The sequence below is a fragment of the Manis javanica genome, chromosome 15 (assembly GCF_040802235.1).
Source record: "Manis javanica isolate MJ-LG chromosome 15, MJ_LKY, whole genome shotgun sequence".
Taxonomy (NCBI): domain Eukaryota; kingdom Metazoa; phylum Chordata; class Mammalia; order Pholidota; family Manidae; genus Manis; species Manis javanica.
Window position 1 is genome coordinate 6,501,850 of NC_133170.1, and position 20,752 is coordinate 6,522,601.

Genomic DNA, 20,752 nt, shown 5'->3' on the forward strand with positions numbered 1-20,752 from the left:
CCGCCAGCCGGGAAGCCGCCCAGGACGCGGGGCCGGCCCGCGCGCAGCTGCCCCGCCGGTTCCGGGCGTCGCCGCCCCGCCCCGCGCCGCCCCGCGCCGCCCCGATTGGCCGCGCGGACGCCCCCCCGGGGCGCACCTGCCCGCCGCGGCCGGCCTCGCGCGCAGGGAGAGAAGGTCCGGCGGGGCCTCTGGTCGCCGCCTGGGGGTCGCCGTGCACGCAGACCCCCCCTCCGCGGGTCCTGCTAGTGTCCCAGGCACTGCACTGACCCCCTGAGGTCATCTTCTGTCGTAGTTCCCCAGGGGGAGGCGAGGTGGGGAACCTGCAGTGGGTCCCCAGGCCCTGCAGTTAGAATCCCCACCCGCGTCTGCACCGAGGTCTGTCCTTATCTCACCGAATCAGAGCGTCTGGCCCGGGGCACCAGGCCAGAGAACACGCTCAAGGGGAGTGTGAAGTCAACAAGGAGCTAGCGACCCACAGGTTTCCAGAGGCGCTTCGGACCCTCCATCACCCAACTTCCTGAGTCCTTTTAATTTGTCGTTTTGTTTGATTAACATCAGCTAAATATCAAACTGAAAAAAAAAAAAACATTTTAAATTGACTTGATTTGCTTGCCTGCATTTTAAAATTCACCGTTCTCTAGGAATAGGTAAATAGATGGAGGGGAAAAAGTTAGAATGTGGTATCTTGATCTGAGTGATAGTTACGTGAGTGCATACCCATGTCAAAATTCATTGTACTTTATGCTAAGATTTGTGTATTTCATTGTACATACCTTATAAAAAAAATTAAATTGACTACCCTCTCCAATAATGAAGAGACTGTGTTCCAAAACCAGAGATAAGAGCATTCCAAGCACTCCAGCTCAAGTAAAAAGTTTCCCAGCCATCACTCCCACCTTGGAAGCCACCCCACATTTATTCAAGTGGTCCTTCATCCAAGTAACATCTCCTTCAGCTCCCTGTAGTGTATGTAGCCCATAACCCACGCCTCCTCAAGAAACCTATTCGGAGAGCAGATCAACTGCCTCAGTCTCCCCGGCTACTACGCCAGTCAGTATACCCGAGGAGAAGGAACTAACCCCCTAATTGTTAATGCACCCGTTCAGGCGTTGTTAAAAGGAGATTTTGCTCCCTTCAGATTTATCATCCCGATCATGCATTGTGCCTAATCATTGTTTCTCTATGTGTAATTGTGGTGGTATCTACTGTGCCAGATAACATCATGAAATAATTTAAACAAGTAGTTTCCAATATAAATTAATACCGAAAGTTTTACCTCCATATACATAAGTTAACTATAATTCAAACGCAAATTTCTAACAATTTATTCAGTTCCATAAGAAGGTGGTATTGCAATCAAAAACACTCATCTAGTAACGTAGCTGAGAGCAGCCTATTTTGAAGTGAGAAGATGCTGGCAATCTTCTCCTTTAAAGAACTGGTTACTGATTGAAACTTAAATCCCTCCACTCCCCCACCCAGAAAAACTGTCTTAGTAGATGCTTACTTTCCCTGTAGAGAACCGCAGTCAACACCCCTGCATAGGGCAAGAAGGTACCTTACCGTAAGTATTCCGGGCAGCAGTTTTATGCTCCCTCATTTGGACATTTTGCGTTGTTTACATTATACATATTTGTTTCTTTCTTGGTTCAAGTTCACATTTGCCTAACAATATAATATTAGTTCACATTGCTGGATATCTGTATTTTCAGCTGGAATGTTTTATAACATATGTATCACCTGATATTTTCTCTATCGATGTTATTGCTTTTTATCTTCTGATAGAAACCATTTCTAAGGGACTTTGCATTTGGTGACTACGTTTTCCAACAGTACCTGAATGGGTCAACATTATTTCATCTCAAGTTAGGTTAAAGTAAAACAAAATATCGAATATCATCTTGTACATATAGTCTTAATATACTATTTTGTTTATATAGCTTTTAGGAAGTTTGCCAGTTCATTAACGCATATTGAATGAGAACTGTCCTAGGTCCTGGCTTACGGAAACGCATGCAACCGACAGGGGCTTAAATGCCGTATCCCGCGACTGAGACAGTGCTCAATGCCGACCGAATCCTTTATCATTTTCCTTGGGCACACAAGGTTACTGACTGAAACCTTCCCTTGCAGTTAAATGGAGCCATGCAGTGGAATTTTTCAAAATTTTGTGAGCAGAAATGATATGTTACCTCCAGGCCTGACTTCTGCACTCTCGCCATGAAAATCTGTACTCTTCTCACTGCTGAAATGCGGAGGAGCGTGTAGAGCAACTTGGAGCCCTAGACCACAGTGGAGCCACTATATGGAAAGGAGTTGGCAGCCCAGAATCACCCCTTTCTTAGAAAGTAACATGCAAGATCAGGGTAGAAAAACGCATAAGATTATGGACTGATGCAATGCCTTAAATCTTTATCTTTTCTAAGACACTAAAAGCTATATGTATATTGATATGTCTTTAAAATATAATTAAAATGTTTTAAGCATACATTCAACTTAATATTCAATCTGATCAATCAGCCTCAGATTGATCTAGTCCCAAATAAGCAAAATAAAACCAAAAAAGAATGTTCAGGAGAAAAATGCACCAATAAACTGCTTCTACTACTGATAAGAATATCACTTCCAAACTAGAATTTAAGAGAAATCAACACTTGGCAGCAGATTCAGTTTTTTTTAATCTCACTAGAGAAAGAGAAAACTTATCTCATCTTAATAATAAATCAAATTATTTCCTCAGTAAATGAATAATAAATTTATTAGTTATTTACTTTGATGGTGTCACTGGGCAAGAATTTATATAAATGTCACTAAAGTAATAAAGGTCACCAACAGGCATGAATCATGCTGACTTTACCTAGTAGCATTAGGAGGCTGACATATGGAAGATAATTTCATGAAGACCTCACTGAAGATGATACATTAACAGGAACTTAGTCAACAGTATGATATTTTGAGTTGATACAAATTGACATATCAATAGTTTCACGTCTGTGTGAAAATTATATATATATATGTAATATATACACACAATACATTATATATAATCATATATACACTTGTACAGTTTCTAATGTTAACTTAATTTCTATCTCTATTTCAACCAGGTTTTGCATATATTGACTTCATAAGGAAATATATATACACCTCTTAAAGAATTTGCACAGATTTTAGGTGTCACCTGTAACTGTCAAGATTCAAGTGTGACCTTATACTTAAATTGACCACTATTGCTCTTTAAAAGGACATATCAGTCAATATCTTTTTAAAATAATTTGGAAACTGGAAGGAAAGCAGTTACTTCCTAAAGCACAGTCCCTGGCATTGCGGAGCTTATAGTTCCATGAGATTAGGAGAGGGGCACCCAGCCTGAACCTGGCCTATCAGAACTGCACGGAGGGAGAAGAGAGCAGACAGACAGAGAGACAAGACTGCACTTACAAGGCATGGGAAGAGTGAAATGGAGCCGGAAAGAGAGTTAAGATCAGGTCATTAAGGACGACGTACATCCTGCTAAAGAGGACTTTATTCATATGACAAGGGAATGATTTTTAAGAGATTTAAGCAAGGAGTGATGTCATCAGGTTTGCATTTTAGCAATTGCCTTAGCTGTCCACATATATTTTTAGGGCATTACATCAAAAAATACGGATCAACCCTAAATGTTTCATCTCAAAGAATACACTATCTCTGTGAATGAATGAATGAATGAATAAAATCTTTGGGAAATATACTTAAATCAGGTACATAAAGGAAGTTTTAGAACACTCACCTCTTGGGAATTAGATCTTCTCCACATCTTTTTGCTACCCATATCATGTGGGGCTTTTTTTTAGTTTAGTTTTTATGTAGCAGTTTTGTCATGATTATGTAGCACGTTTTGTTAAACACATCATACATAACTGCTGCTGAACTATCTCACTGGCTGCCAGGACACTTAGAGCAGAGAATAATGGAATGCAGATCTGTGTTACCACTGCCCTCTTTCCTGACCAGGGCACGCAAAGCTAAGATTCTGACTACTAGACCTTTCCATATGTTATTGAGTATTTTTGTTATTTAATTAGCAGTAGGTTTGATGTGCTACGGTCTATGTTTTCCATAGACCAGATTAGTGGTATGACACAGTAACCCATGAACTGAGCAGGTCCAGAATGGGAAGATAAATATATTAGTCTCAGGGGCTGCATGAATGGATTATCTGAATTCTCAGGCATATAGTTTATCTTCATGAGGTAAGATGCCACCGATAAGACGAAGCATTAAGCAAGAAAAAATTCTGCCAATTTAAACCAGGTCAAAATGTTCTAATGACCATTCAGTGACTCTTGCTACTGTGCAATTTCTTTTATTTATTCTGAAGAATTTGGCGATTTCTCCTACCGCCAATCTAGAGCATGGTATGTGAGAAAAAACTGGCTAGCTTCTCTGAATACAGCTTTATCTATCGGCAGTTAGTTACCTTCTCTTCTTAAGTCCTATAAAACGTCTGGGTTTTATTTGCAAGGAAATTTGGAAATAGTCATTTCTTTGCCACATACCTGCTAATATCACATTTGCACTCATTATTAATGTTACTAATAGCACATTTGTACCCGTTGAATACCTTTCTGTATTCAATCTAAGATTTTTAATTCCACTTTATAGTGAAATCTCTTTGGAGACATTTTAAATGAATTAAGGCATTTTAAGTGAATTTAAACCCAGCACATGCAGACCTACAATGATCATGCGGTATCTAAAGTAGTCAAACTCTTAGAAACAGAAAGTAGAATGGTGGTTTCTGGAGGCTGGGAGCAGACAGGGAGCCATTGTTCAATGGAGGTATAGTTTTAGTTGTGCAAGAGGAAAAAGTTCTAGAGGAGTCTGTTGCACAATAATGTGCATATAGCTAACACGACTGCATTACTGTAAAGTTGAAATGATTGAGATGGTAAATATCATGTTATGTATTTTTATCGTAATTTTAAAACCCCTCAATGACCAAGTTCACACATGCACAATGATACCATTTGTCAGGGGCTACCTGGCCTTCAGCAATTACACTATGCCATTGATTATAAAAATGCAACCCAGTTTCAGAGATGTTAAAAAGTGAAAAAGGAAATGTGTCTTAAGATGTATAAAATATGGTGTGTGTGTGTGTGTACATTTTTTGTATTTATAAATTAGATAACATTCTGATAATTTACCTATCAATTTTATTTATTTATTGCTGGAAAAGGAATATTCTTTGAGCTGAAATATTTCAGGATTGATCAAGAGTGAATTGGTAGTGGAGTATATAGATATCAGCACACTTACTATGGAGTTACCAAAGCCCCATATCTTATTCAATAAAATGTAGTTTTTCCTGTTAATTTGGTTTCATATACTTTAAATACATCACTTCATATATTAACTAAAAATTGAAAGAATGTGGTTAAGCACTCTTGGTCTACTCAACTGCCATATCCACTTTTTCTTAACAAAACCCAATTTCATTCAAATGTTGGCAGCAATGTGCTCAGACATGTTGTGCTCCTTCTTAGGAAAGCTGGGTGGGTCAGGCAATCAGGGGATCCGGTCTTGTTCGCCAGTTGTTGATTTAGGGGAAGCAGATGACCTGGTTTTGCTCAGTGCGTTTGAAGGAGAAATCTGCTGTGGGCTTCTGGGAAGGATTCTCCCATATTAGAGAAGAACCAATTAAAATCAACCCACCTGCTCCCTACGCTTCCTGCTTGTAGGCGTGGTTTTGTGAGGATACAGATGTAAATCCCGAGCTACTCTGGCCAACTTGTGATGGGGGCCAGGGGTGGGTGGGAGATGATGTTACGCAGGATGGCAGAACAAAATAATGGAAAGAGCCCAGACTATTGCTTGAGTGCAACATGCTACTGAACCAACCTTGAACCTTCCTACCTCTTGAATTTTGTAAGTGACAAGATAAACTGTCCTTATTTTTAAGCCACTATTAGGCTTTTTTGTTACCTGTAGCCCAAAGCATACTGATACCGGAAAAATCGTCCATTCAAATTTTAAGAAGAGCACTTGGGATTGTGAAATTATAAAGCACTGTGTTTAATGTTTTATTATTACCACTTAGAAAAGTTTTACTTTAGGATTTATACATATATCCCTTTATTGTTTTTCAATGAGATCCTCTAGATAAAAAGTCAGCAAACTGTAAGCCAAATCAAGCCCACTGCCTGTTATTTTTACATAGTCCATGAACTAACAAATGGCTTTTCATTTTTTAAATGGTTGAGAAAAGAATCCAAAGAATATTTAATGGCATGTAAAAATTACGTCCATAAATAAAATGTACTGAGCCTAGCCAGCGGCTTTCCCACAACACCAGCAGAGCTGAGCAGTTGTAACACAGACAAGCTGGACAGCAAATCTGTAAAATCATACTTACTGTGTGGCCCTTTACAGAGAAAGTTTGCTGAGCCTTGATACAGATGAAAAGCAGCAGTTTATATAAAAGATTTATTCGAGTTTGAACAATGATTGATTATTACAGAAACTGTAATTTAAGCTCTGCTATATTATGCGTCTGTACAGACCACAGTATCAATAGGTGATACATTGAGGCTGTAAGACTGCGGTGCTAATCTATAATTGTGAATTCCCACCTTTCTCCAACACCATTACTTTATCACAAGGCTCACATCTGTAGGCATTTCCAGTGGCCTACAAAGTTTTGCATTATTAGAATACAAAATAACCATATTCAAAACACCCAGAATTTTCCCATCAGAGATAAACTATACACCCAAATGAAGTAATATTATTTATGCAATACCTCCCATAGTTTTTTAAAAAGTAGACACAAATGGACATATGATAAACATTTTAATGAGAATACTGGCAATCAGAAATATTTTTTAAAGAAGGGAATAAACAGTTTTATGCAAATAGATTTCAGTTTATCATGAGAAAACGGACTTCTGATTTTTGAATCTCCAAACCGCAAATCAAGACCTTTGTTCATGGAATCTATCACTTCCCATCATATAGTACAGTTATTATGCCTCTGTCTATCATTTCTAGAGTGTAAGCTCCTTGTGGTAAATTCTGTTTCAGATTTGTATCCTCTGTAGCATCTTGCATAGTGGCTTCCATATTGTAAAGTTCTCAGAGACATTTACTGAAGAAAAATGCATGCAAGGAAAAATATTCATGACCCTTAGCAATAATTCCTCTTGAAGGAATGGATCCTAAGCAAAAAGAAATTCAGATAACAATTTATGTATAAAGATTTTAATAGCATCATTATTCAAAACAGTGAAAGTCTGGAAGTAACTTCAATATCCAGTAATAGGAGAATATTTTCTTTATTAAAAAGTCTAGTTTTATCCATCCCACAGAATACCGTGCCAGCTTTAAAAATAATGTGGTTGAAGACTTTTAATAACCTAGAAAAAAATTCACCATAAAATGTTAAGAGAAAAAAAACAGGATTCAAAATTGTATATTCAGTATGAATCAAGGGAAGGCACCAAAATGTTATCCACCGTTTTCATTGAGAAGTAAGACTATGGGTGAATTTTATTGTCCTTTTTCTACTTTTCCACATCTTGCACATTTGCTGCTATAAATGTGTTTTGCATTTATTGCTAGGAAAAGAAAACCAAACATTTGGGAAATGAATAAAAGACAAGGTTTGGCAGAACCCCATCTGTGAACAATCTGAAGGGAAATAATCTGATTTACTCCAGGTAGAAAATAATGTTTTTATCCTGACCTGAGCAGGTATCTGCTCAACTTCTGGTTGTGAGGGACAGATGCAACTACCAGCCAAGGACAGGCAAGCAGCTCTGCCAGGGACCAGCATAATGAGCAAAGCTCGGCTGTGAATAAGTCTTGAACTTGAAAAGCTGACAACAGCCTGTGCAGCCTCACTGGTGTGATCGTTGCTTACTCAGCCAATTAGCACCCTGTGTCTTTGCTGATCTTGAGGACATTTAGAACACGATCAGTTCTTGAATACTTTGTTCAATACCTTTAGGCGCTTTTTCCATCTGAAAATAGACACAGTCATAGGATTCTGTGCTTTTTTTCAAACTCTAGCAGATGTATTCTGGTGCATATTCAAACTGTATTATATTGCATTCATATGTCTTATATAATGGGACTGCTCTAGAAGCATAGATACTGTTCAGGATAGAGTTGCAAGTGCCAGGAAAATGCTGTTATTTCAGCACATGTCCCATGTTTTCATGTTTGGTAGTTGGCATAATTTTACTCAATTGGTTGATCTTAAAGGATTTTTTGAGATTCCATTGGTGCACGTAGCGTGTGGTCAATAAACGTTCATTTACTGACTGCTGCAAGAATTTTTAGTAGTAACTAAATTATTTATAAGAGAAAACTGCAATGTTGATGGTCATGTCCAACATTATTATCAAGAGAACATAAGAGAACAGGTTAATACCTACACTTTGAACTTGCTGCAACTCATTTAGCTCTTATTTCAACAAAAGAATAGATAAGATCCCATTTCCCTGCTCTGATTTCACTTTCGAAGTTCTAATGAAGTATACTGAGCCAGAAAACATTCGTTAAATATAAGGTATGTATCTTAAAAATACATAGAAATTATGTAGCGATGTGACAGTAAATTCAAATGTGGACTTTGGAAAATTCAATATCCAAAAAGAATGTTTTTCTAAAGAGTATTTCTCAAAAATCTTGTTTTTCCTATCAATTATTAGTGTGAATATCAAATTATATTACAGATAATAGTAGGATGTAATCACCCAGGCCAAAGAAAAGCCATTTTCCAGATAAAGCACACAGTAAAGAATAACTTTGACTGGTTTGGTGTATATAGTTGAAACCACATTATCATAATTATACCCGAATCCAACTCAGCTTTATTTTTGCATCTGCAGGGAAGATGCCACATTAAGGAACTCTTCACAGGAGATAATTAAACAGGCTTTTAATAGGTTGGATTTTATTTTCATCATTGTTTGATATTTATTAAGTATGCATACTTACCTGGTTTTGTACTTTGATGAGGACCCTTCCATATTATATAAATATATTTAGTAACATGGCCTTTATGTTCTAATAAACTAACCCAGAATTAAGGCAACTATCCATGAGAATAAAGGCTCACTTTTAAATATACATTCCTTTTTGCCAATTCTACTGATAGCCAATCTTGAAAGTCTGACTTCATACAAATCTAAGAAAATGGTAATAATGCTCAGCAGCAATCTAATGCAAAGCTTAGCAATGTGACTTTATTTTTCTTAGCTTTGTGTCAGGAAGAAAGTTTTAGAATAAAATTTACAAGATGCCCTTAATTTTACCAAAAATTTGGATCAAAGGGTCATTCAAGGAAGAGACAGTTGAAATTAATGACTAGAATAGCTTAATCTCTGACTATATATATTGAAAAACATTGAGTTATCTTCAGACTTTATTTATAGTCAATTATAAGTTCATCAGAACTGACAGTTTTCAGTAAGTCTGTTGAATAAAATAATTTGACTCAAATTTATATTGGAGAAACATAAATGGGTATATCTGAAAATTTGAGGAAGGCATGACACCTATTTGTAAAATAAATATTGGGATTTTAAACCAACATCGCCATGATGTAAAATATGTGCATATTTCACAATGGTCACTCCAGATTATTATACTATTTTTAAAAGATTATTTTTGAAAATGCTATTGCCTAGTGTGCACTGCTGCTTCATAATTTTAGATGGATAATTTCTGAAAATCTGAACATATATGTAATTTAATAATTTGAAAACTGAGGCAGTCATATGAATGGGATCATTTTTATCTTATTTCTTCTTTTTAATAAGGCCCCACCTGGCCACCTATTCAATATTGTAATCTATTTCACTTTGTCCTCACCGGGCACACCCGTTTCCTTGTTCTTTTTCCATAACAGTTTCACCATCTAATGTGCTTTGCTATTTACATACTTAGATATTTACTGTTTATATGTTTCTGTCATCAATGCTACATATATAATACAGAACTTCAAAGAGGCATGAGCCTCCTCGTTTTATTCTCTGATATGCCTTAAAGCCCTAGGGCAATGTCTGGCACAAATAGGTTCTCAGGATATATCTGGGAATTAACGCATGTGCCAGTGAATGATGAATTTCATCCATATAGGACTCCAGTTGTCTAGGCACTCACTGTGTTATTGGAAATGATATTAGCTACCAAAGGCTAAACACTGAAAGATGTGAGCTATTTCATTTAATCTTCACAATAACCTCGTCAAGTAGGCATTTTTATCTTCAATTTCAAAAATGAGGCAATTGAGGCTTGGGGAGGCTAACAGCTTTTCAAAGCACAGAGCCAGTAACTACAGTAGGCCTCAAATGTGAACATAATTCCATTTTTAAAAATACTTCTGACAGTCCGCTTTAGAACAATTGCTTTAGAATTCATGATAACTTTTATTTTTTATTTAATTGTGAAAATTTGAGAGCCCCTATTTTATTTTTTTGTATTAGAATAGATGAACTGTTGTTATTTCCATGGCCGAATCTCTCCCTTCCTTAGGTACAGGGTACTTTACTGCAACACTGGAGTTCAGGTTTTCAGCGTCAGTGGAGTTCACTGCGACAAATCATTTCTTTGCCCTTTGGTTTATTTGGAAGAAAAGTTTATATGAATTACTTATTAATCTTGGGTTAATAAATGCTTTTAAATGAGATAAATCTTCCTGTGATATTTGACTGACATTACTAACATTTATAACTTCAAAGGAAGTCATGAAGTTATCAGTAGGGTTCTTAAATTCTTTTTATTTCAACATACACCAATTAAAATGTCTACTGCTGACATTTTGAAGACTTTTTTAAATGATTTTTATAATCTCTGTACAACTTAAATCAAATGTCAGAGTTTAGAAATTTTGAGTTGAAATGTATGGCTGCACTGGGATATGGGAATATTGCTAGATTCAACTCTGAAAGATTCCAATTATTTGAAGTAATAGATTTACATTTTTTTGTCCCAGAACATAGGCACGTTATTTTTCCTCCCAAGCACAGAAACTGGGCAATGCATTCTGTTAATAGTAAAGCCCAGATTGTGGATGGTTACGTTCAATGTTGAGGTCCTGAATCATTATTTCAGCATATTCTGGGGTAAGCCTGGCTTCCTGAGCCAGCCTTCTGCAGTCACAGAGGGCCCTGTGCTTAGGACTCTTTGTTTAGTTACTGTCTTCAAATTCTCAATTTTTGAACAAGGAGACCTGCATTTTCATTTTGCACTGGGTTTCACAAATTATGTAGGCAGGTGAAACTTTACTATTTAATAGGATGTCACTATAGTTACCATTTATTTATATTTATATTGCTTTCTACATTTAAATGATAAATTACATTGACTTTTGATGTGGGCAGTATTTTTTTCCAGCAAGATTTATCTTTTTCGATGATTACATCCATGGTGGGTTAACCCAATCAGTTATAATGAGGGTTACTTTAGAGGCTTCAGTTCATCAGAACCTCACAGAAGTCCATAATCTGCCTGGTCCTCCCTCTCTCCCACTTGCCAAAATCAAATCAAGCCAAAGCAGATGACTCCCAAAGCAACTAATTTGCTGCAACACATATTTGAAGAAGGAGCTAGTAAATTAACCTTCCTGGAAATTTTGGGACTCTGCTGTTCCTACATAGGAAAGAGAACAAAGAATTATGTCCCAGAATAAAGCCTACAAACTTCATTCTTCTTTCATTAAAATGATGTTTCTTTTTTTTTTTGAACAGGCATTTTCTTCATGTGAGTATATTCCTAATGTAAATAAGCTAAATTTATCTTCCTGCCAAAATACCCTTTTAGAAAAGATTAGAAGTAGGAGAGATGATAAATGGAAAAGGGTAAAGTTGATACATGTCACTAAATAGGAATACGTAGAAATGTCAAACCAAAGCAAGTAGTTTTGAGTTCAAATAAGAGTTCACCTTGAATAAATACATAATAAATCATATAGAAATTCATATACTTTTTTTATAAGTACAGATCAAAATGACATACAGAAAGATTGCTGAAACCGATAAAAAGGTAACATTGATTAAATGAACAAAAGATAACCAGTTTATTTACTGGGAAGAGTTAGACATTACACCATCATCAGTTGGTAACATAAACCAAGACGTAAGAATCAATGTATCAGCTTTCAGTTACTTTCTTAGCATTGGAGCGCCTCTTCCAACCACTGGGTGCATGATCGAATTACTCGAAGACAAGCACATATCATATGGATCTCTCCCATGAGACGGTCAGTTAGGATTGTCGACATAAAAAATTTTAAATGACAAGCAATAATAAATTCATATGATTATACTGAATTTAAAACAAATGCTATATATGTGTCTTTGAGAACAAGTTTCCTTTGAAATTTGGATTTTTTAAAAATCATCAGCAACAAAAGGGTATCTTAGGTCAATTTTTCCAGTCACGTTTTCATATGATGTTGTTATTAGGTGGAAACACTTCACATCATTTAACCCCAAAAGGCGTAACAACAAAATTGCAATTAACTGTAGGAATAGAATCATTACAACAATAATCACACAGTGTAAAAAATCAGGATTGGCCACACATTACACAAATGTTAATAATGGAAAGAAATACAATATCAGAATCATGTATGGTTCATCACATATGCATACTCATGCAAATAAAAACACTGAGATTATAAAAAGTCATAAAAGATTTCCAAGGAACTGTTTAATTGACTAACCACTTAGTCAATTAAAAGTCAAACCACTGAGCTTAAAAATTTTGTGGCAAATTATTAAAATAATTTATTTCCTGTAAGATTAGATGCATATTCATTTCTATAAGCCCAAAACACAAACAATTCATTCTCTATCTCCATTATCAAATAATGATTATCAACAAAATAACATTTCTCACACAGTTCTCTGATCTTTGTTTTTAAAAAAATGACTTTTGAAAAAGAAAAAATAACAGTCACACTAAAAGTATAGTATCGAATTTACTTCTCAGTGTTTTCATTAGAGAATTGTAACGATCAGAGAATAATTTGAAAAGAAAAAAAAGTAAAATAAACTGTGTTCTCCATCAGTGTTCTACAGCACTTAAACTCCAATCACAGAAATAAATCTGGCTCAGCAGTCCATCCAGGCTTTAGTTTAAATAGGGCAAATTTTAAATAACGCCAGAGGAAGGGGATAAAAATACACTGATGAGAGTCATGCATTCAATATGGAAAGGAGACCAGATATAGGCAACAATCTCCTTACATTCCTAACGGAGAGGGGACCACAAGAGAAATCAGACTTCCGCGGTGTTCATATTATGAATATGGGAAAGCTTACATGATGTGAAATACCTCATGCAAACATTTTACACAGCATACGTTTATGTACTCACGCCCTTACAGTAAAGGCAGTTAATCACTTCTCTTCTTCTTAAGTAGAATATTATTTCTAGAAAATCCTCGATTGGAGAACCTATCTTAATACTAAATATCTTCTTCGGTTATACTTTAAGGACAAAAGAGATGTCTAGACAAAATCTTTCAGATGTTAATAGCATACCTGGAGCAGGCCACAGATGCAGTACATCAGGGAGCATTGCAGTAACTTGACATTTAAATAAGGATTAGTTTAATTACAGACACAACTCATTTGGGGGCATTATTACAGACAATGGAAAAGGTCACCTGGGAGCTAGATTGGTCTTGTATGTCCATAGAAATTGATTTTCAGGTACAATTCCTTATTGATGTCAGCACCGACCATGCTATTTTTCACAATTCCAGTTCAACAGCTTTTTGAAGAATTATGTTTCCTTTATTCAAAAACACATTCTTGTACGTTTTTTGCAATCTTAAATACAGGATTATTTTAAATCACTTCGGCTTATAAACAAACGAAAATCCTGGAGGGCAAAATTTTTAAATTGTGAACTTTTCCTAAAGTTCCTTTCGAAGCTGGGTCTGCTGTGTATCTACAACATCAATGGATTTGCAGCGTTTTGGGGGTGAATCAGCAGTTCCTTACTGCAAATCCATGTTTTCCCTAATGTATTTTTCTTAGAGACAGATTATGTCTTTTGGCTGATTGATTATAACAACTACATTAAATTTGTTTGCCATTCTTATCCCAGAGGAGTATTGCATTTCTTCCTTTTTGTATTTTACAATTTGTACTTGAGAACTGTTGGGATTTCATCTAAAACAGGATATCAGGAAATGTTTGCGTTCACAGTTGGTTTGCTTGGCCAGCATTTCATGCTTGTGTGAAATGGAAGGTCCATCTGTACAGGAATATTTTCCAAAGTGTGAAAAAAGTAAATACGGTAGGTTGAAGATTGTTTTAAGAAAAGATAAAGTTTGAGAGGCATTTGCCTCCCCTAAGGGATTGCATACCTTCTATACCTGAAGTATTCCTGAGGATGTTTGTTTTTTTAGACTCTAACAATTGAGGATTTTTATAGTAAAATTACTACATTCTGGATATCTTTAAAGATATTATGAAATATAGCTGGAAGGAAAAATAATATCAATGTTCCTGTTTTCTTTTGTATCAAATGCCTTGGAAAAATTAAGATTGCTATCCTATTTTCAAGGGATAAAATATCTTATGAATAACAAGTATAACTTTATTTTTAAATTTAAAAGAAGCATAAGATTATGGAATCCCAGAATTGTAAAACATTATCATAAGATGTCTTACCACTTAATCATCCTAAATTGACAACCAATAACATGTAATTTTTAGAAAACAAATCTTCCTTACGATTATTTCAGTGATTAATTGCTTACTCTTAAAAATCTCTCTCCTGCAGTACATATAAGTCCCTCACACTGAAGACTTTGTTTTTCTCATTCTAGTCTCAGGAATGACATCTATAGCTGGTACCTACAGTATTGTTAAGTCTTTGTTCTTTGAAGATCACTATTGTATCTCTTCTTCCTTAGGCTAAATAAATGTGTCATCTTTCTAAATAGCTCTTCTTAAAAATTATTTAATAACTCTTCTCTCAAAGTTCTCCAAATTCCTCTTACTGAAACAGAATTGGATACATGAATGGAATCTAGTGAAACATGAGTTGACTGGAGAGCTTCATCCACGGGGCCTGTATGCCCCCAAGCACTCCAGCCAAAGGCAAATCTAGTGTTCCTTTTTAATTTAAATTTTTCACTAAGAAAAATCGTCAGTGGGGAAGCATTTCTGCATACTGACTATTCTTTTCATGATGGTAATTGTGCTTACTTTTAAAAAACTACCTGGTTATTTTCCTAGCCACTCTTGCTAGTTAGTGACCCTTATCTTTGCCCACTGTTTTTACAGTAATTAGCCAATATTTTAATTGTATTTCTGCAGTTTGGTTTTTATTCACCAAGTCTGTCTTCAATTAGTCTTACTGAGGTTTGTTCTTTTTAATTTTCACTGATTCTTCTATTTTTCAATTTCCTTTTGAATCCTGATATTTCTCAACACATGATTTCTATCAATCCTACATATATTTCTTCATTTTAAATGCCTATAAATAAATACAGATATGGCTCAGTTTAAACGATACTAAATGATGCCACAGTGTAAACACACGGAATTCTCTGTTACCGCTTAGGGACTATTATCCAATTTTGTGCTGAAAATTAGAAATTTATTTCCAAGTTTCTCTATCTTCTTGGCAAAGTTTTGCTAAAATCAATATTTTTATAGAATATTTCAACACAAGCATTTTCCACTCTATTGATATGAAGAACTGAAATAAAACTAGGATATAAGAGACAACGATAAACTTTGTAGTGGGAGAAAATAAGTGTTTCATCTACAACTCGCCTTTCCGCCGGGTCATAACTAAAGAGAAAGGGGCGTGACCTCAACACCGCGCCTTCCGTGGCCGCCCTGCTCGGGAGCTGCGCACAGAGGCCACTTGGCTGCTGAATTCCTGGCCACCAACTGAGCTAATGAGGCGTATAGATGTTCTGAGGTACTTGAAAATAAAGGCATTATTTTCCCTCAGGCACAAACAGTTAACTTAGCAGCTATGCCATTTCTCGGGTCCAAACACATCACACTTGGAAACAAAAACAGAAAGAAAAGAAAAAGAAAAGCAGGCACGGGGATGGAAGTGGGGTGGCTTCCTTTAACTGAATTCCAAGGAAACCCACAGTCTCACTAACACTGGCACCAGGCGGATACAACATTAATAAAATGAAGAAAATGTTTAGGTCAGCAAGGCAATGCAGGCAGGAAAGGGCAGAAGGCTAAACTGCCATGAACAGGACTTTAGGAAGATCTCCCTTGTCCCTAGTTCTGTACTTTCACCTGAATCCCTATTTTGGTGAAGAGTTCCAACCACTCCAAGTTGCATAATAAATGACGCGGTGGAAAACAGCCCTCAGATAAGGAGCTCAAACCACTTGGCAGCTCTGGGGACGGGGCCACCCCTCGGCCACAGGCCTGCCTCTGCGCGAAGCTGCGTCCCTGGGCCTGAGGACTCACCCACTGGCCCGCATCGCACACGGGGCTCCCCGAGATCACGCAGAAAGCTGAGCGACCCCTACCAGACCTCCACCGGAGCACCCTGCATTGGTAACTACCTCTTGTGTTGACAGTCTGCATTGCTTTTGCATCCAAGTTACAGATATTGTTACGTGAAAAGGTCAAACCGTGATGGTTTGAAGCAAGTTAAGGATACCTGACTAGACAAGGAACTGGGGTTAGGGGCTATTGTGTGGACAGCACTTGAGAGACAGTGAGGAGCCCGAGAGAGTGAGGCCTTTCAGCTCGATTAGCTGTTTTCCTGGTGTGCCAGATTACGTGCAAAAGAAACTGTGCCAAGAAAATCCACTGCCTGAAATCGTCCTAAGAGTCACCTGGCAGCATCTGGAAATCAACAAGGGACATGCATGATCTCAACAGAATATCACGATTGTAGGCACCTGAGTCAAATATCGACAATGAGCTAAGGTTCATTATCTGTTTTCTTTTTGGCAAAGAAGATCCATTATGAAAAAACTAACAACAAAACATACGATTTCAATCAAAATTTGAACACTGGATAAATTAACTGAAGGCCAACTTACACATATCTATGTACAGATTTTCCCATGTGGTAGCTTTTAACAGGAAAGACTCGTGAGGGGGACTGCGAATGTGGGAGGAGTTAGAAAGGAAAAAAAATACTAGTCATTAAGTAAACATTCCATTTTTTCCCCTTCATATTATTTAGCCTTTTTTAACATCTCTCTGTCTCACACAACGTGTGCACACACACACATACAGGAACAGCACCAGCACATTTACTTGTCTGCAATTTTAAAATATGAAAGATGCCGTCAAAAGTTGAATGAGTCAATGAATAATAACATAGGATTTCTTAGGTTTACTTAGTAATATCCAGTGAAGAATTCTAGTTTAAAAAACAAACAAACCCAGCAGTTAATGAGCTACGGATTAGAAAATAAGTGCATAAACAATATCAGTGTAGCAGCAAAATAGTTATCATTAGCATTCCAACGTACCTCATGTATCATTTTGTGCAAGAAAAATGACCACAGTCGGGCCAATTCCAGATTTAACTGAGCAAATGATGCTTATTTAAAAGTAAGTGAAGTTAAGTTCCCCTCTCACAGACATGGTTTTTATAGACGCAAATCATATGGCAAATAAAGGTCAAAATAAACACCAATGACAAGAGATACTGGACTCAACTTGTAGAGCTGAATATGACGTATGAGGAAGCATGACCTTACATTGTATGAATTTTACATTGTCTCGGGTCTCTCTCATGCTACGGAGGTAAAACCAGCCATCTGAGATACACGTTTTCCTGTTTCATTTTTGTTCTGTTTGCTTTTATGTAACTGAACTGTCACCCTTTGATTGCGGAAGTTTATCTGTGACTTTGAGAAACCATAAAACGTGTAGTCACACCAGAGTCTGTGCTTTGTGTCATCCTTCTGAACTTTCTCTCATCTTCCAGAATGATGGCCATGAATCCACTCATACATCTCACAACCGAGAAGAACACACGCGCTGGATCTTGGGCAGGATCCTGTGTGTGGCTACAAAACATTCACCCCGGATACTCGTCCTCGGGAGATGGAGTCTAGGGGTGAGGAGGCTTGGAGAGACAGTGGAGAGGGGCGCACTGCGAGCTGGAATGTGGCTGCCCATCAGGGAGAGCTAGGTCGGGACTGAAAACGAGAAACAAGCATGTGAGCAAGGACCGCATTTCCAAGGGGCCAGGCACACTTGTAAGGGTAGATAGACACACTATTTGCACAGAAATTCTAAAGCATGCCATTTTTGCACAGAAAATGGGTTACGTCTAAAGTGTGCCAAGACAATGGTGGCTTTTCAGAACAAGGCACAAAACAGAAAAATGAACTGTGTGAGGGTAACGTATGCGAACCCTTCCCCCAGGATTGCTTGTTTCAATCTGGGCACAACAGTCTTGTTCCCCTTGGTCTCTGGGCTTGGTTCTAATATAAAATCATGATTAAGAACGAGTTTCTCTTTAGGGAACTAGACATGTTATTCAACGTTAAGGTTACAGCAATAGCAGAGGGTGGTCACATTATAAAAGAGGGTTCAGTTTTTCAAGACCCCATGTAGTTCAAGATTTTAGATGAGTTCTTTTCAAACTTTAATGTGTACACCAATCACCAGAGACCTTGGGCAAACCCCATCTGATTAGATAGGAATTGAAAAGGAAACCTGAGAATTTGCATTTCTAAAAAGTGCCTGTGCTGGACCAGGGCTTTTAGCAGAGTCCACACAGTTCTTTCAGATCCAGACTTAGTAGGCTAATTTTTTACCTGTAGAAGTTGATTTGTTCTAAGGTTCCAGTACTTTTTAGCTTGTAGCTTAAATAACGCAGAAGAGTTTTAAAACGTCCTATTCTTAAGTACATAATCCAGGCATCCAAATGACCACTTTCAAGAGCCTCCAGTTTAAATTAACACAGAAATGCAGAAGCTCGTCAATGTCTTGGTGAATAATCTTGAAGAGTAAGGGAGTAAAATCAATGAGTTTCCTAAGGTAAAACTACGAAAACACATTTTGGTTCAATCCTTTTAAGATGCTACTAAAGGGAAAATCACCTCCGGATTTTTTTAACTGAAAAATCTGGCATTTTTTGAAACTCTGTTTTTCCCCTTATATCATGAAACTCAGTACCATAGAATGAATTCATTTCTACCAGGAGTGATATTTGAGAAAAGTAATCAAGGCTTCTCATTATTTATTATTAATAGTAGTTTTAAAAAGCTGATACTATCATTGACGTCATTACAAACTCGCATTAAACAAATAATTTTTATCTTTGGTGCTGAAATTACCCTTCATGTCTATCTCTTCAATTTTAATGCAAAATCATTACTGTATAAAATACTGACAGGCTCGAGGCCACCCTTACTTCCAAACTCTCTGAACCGCTATACATTTTGTTTAAAAAGGACATACCTCCTGTCCTAGGACAAGCGGTGATAAAAAATGATTTTTCCTATCTATTTTTAAAACGTGGCAGGTAAACATGGGAGAGCTGGAGTTTCAACACAAGGACTAAGGAGATATCGCGAGGCAAAATTCTTTGTCCACCTCTGGACAGATGGCCCAGGAAACACAGCAGTAGACAGACTTCCCACAGACCAGAGATTCTTTCTGTTAAATCTGCATGACTTAGAACGAGTTTCTTTTTAGGGAATTAAATATGTTATTCAACATTAAGTTATAGCAAGCAGCATGAGGGCAGTCACATTATAAAAGAGGGATAAGTTTTTCAAGACCCCATGTAATTCATACTCTTTCTGATAAAGAAGACATGCATTTCTGCTTGACCAGCTGAAGTGTGTAGTAACAGCTTAAATACGAGTTACAACTCACTTGGCCCAACACTACGACATTATGTCATTCATGATGATTTAGACTTTTTTTTTCATTATTTCAGATTTCTTACATAAAACCAGAGGTGGTATTTTAGATTATAGCATTACTATTTTAAATTTGCATAAAATGCAATCACACTGTGTGTAGTATGTGACAGAAACATTCTTGGCATACAGATTAAGAATTTATTTCTTAGACGTAAATATCTGGTTAAGTTCTAATTATTTAAGGTATAGGATGCATTCAGTTCTAGTTACTAGATATCTCCAGGAGCCCTCTTGTCATTCAACCTTTATTATTTAAGACCTTCCTTTTGTGGGTAGATCATGCTGTAAACAGTGGGCTTAGGAAACTATTACTAAGATATTAAAATGACTGTGACTTTAGAAAGTTTTTCTCCGCCCACCCCCAGTAAGCAGCTACTTGATAGACGGGGAGATGAGCTAAATACCAAACATATTCATGTATTTAAATATTACATGCAAGGCTGTTCCCTGAGCAGTCCTGTCATAGTATGATATTGATTATCTATGAACAATTTTAATAATTCAGTTCTACAATGGAATCAGACTGTAAAAAGCACATATAGAAAAGTTCTACATTTTCAAATATGAAGAAAAGCTCTTTTATTCAAAACCATACACCTAAAAAGTGATTTGATATATGCATAAACTGAAGGAAGTATAAAACACCTTTTCAAGTGAGAACAGAGATGGAGAGAGAACACTGATCTGAAATTGCTCCACATTCTTAACACGTGTGATTTCTCCTGTCTCTCATTAAACAATGCTCCTTTTCAATTCAGGGATAAAGGGTCAACGGGGTGACTTAAACACTCTCTTGGCAAACGGTGGCGGTCAGGAGAGTGGGTGCCCGAGGCAAGGGGCTCAGTTGCTTTCAGG

At 37.0% G+C, this 20,752-nt stretch overlaps 1 protein-coding gene across 7 annotated transcripts in view; it reads right to left on the reverse strand.

The window, feature by feature from the left end:
- Positions 1-6,795: 6,795 nt before the first annotated feature.
- The window catches only part of BICD1 (BICD cargo adaptor 1), a 185,014-nt gene continuing 171,057 nt past the window's right edge, over positions 6,796-20,752 (reverse strand). For 6 of the 7 annotated variants that reach the window (XM_037010227.2, XM_073223765.1, XM_037010255.2 and 3 more), the window contains one exon: positions 11,965-18,157. In XM_037010227.2, the coding sequence (XP_036866122.1) occupies positions 18,070-18,157 (88 nt within the window). In that variant the 3' untranslated portion in view covers positions 11,965-18,069. Of the gene's footprint in view, positions 7,203-11,964; positions 18,158-20,752 lie in introns of those variants that run through there. The other variant, XM_073223768.1, reaches the window with a different exon arrangement.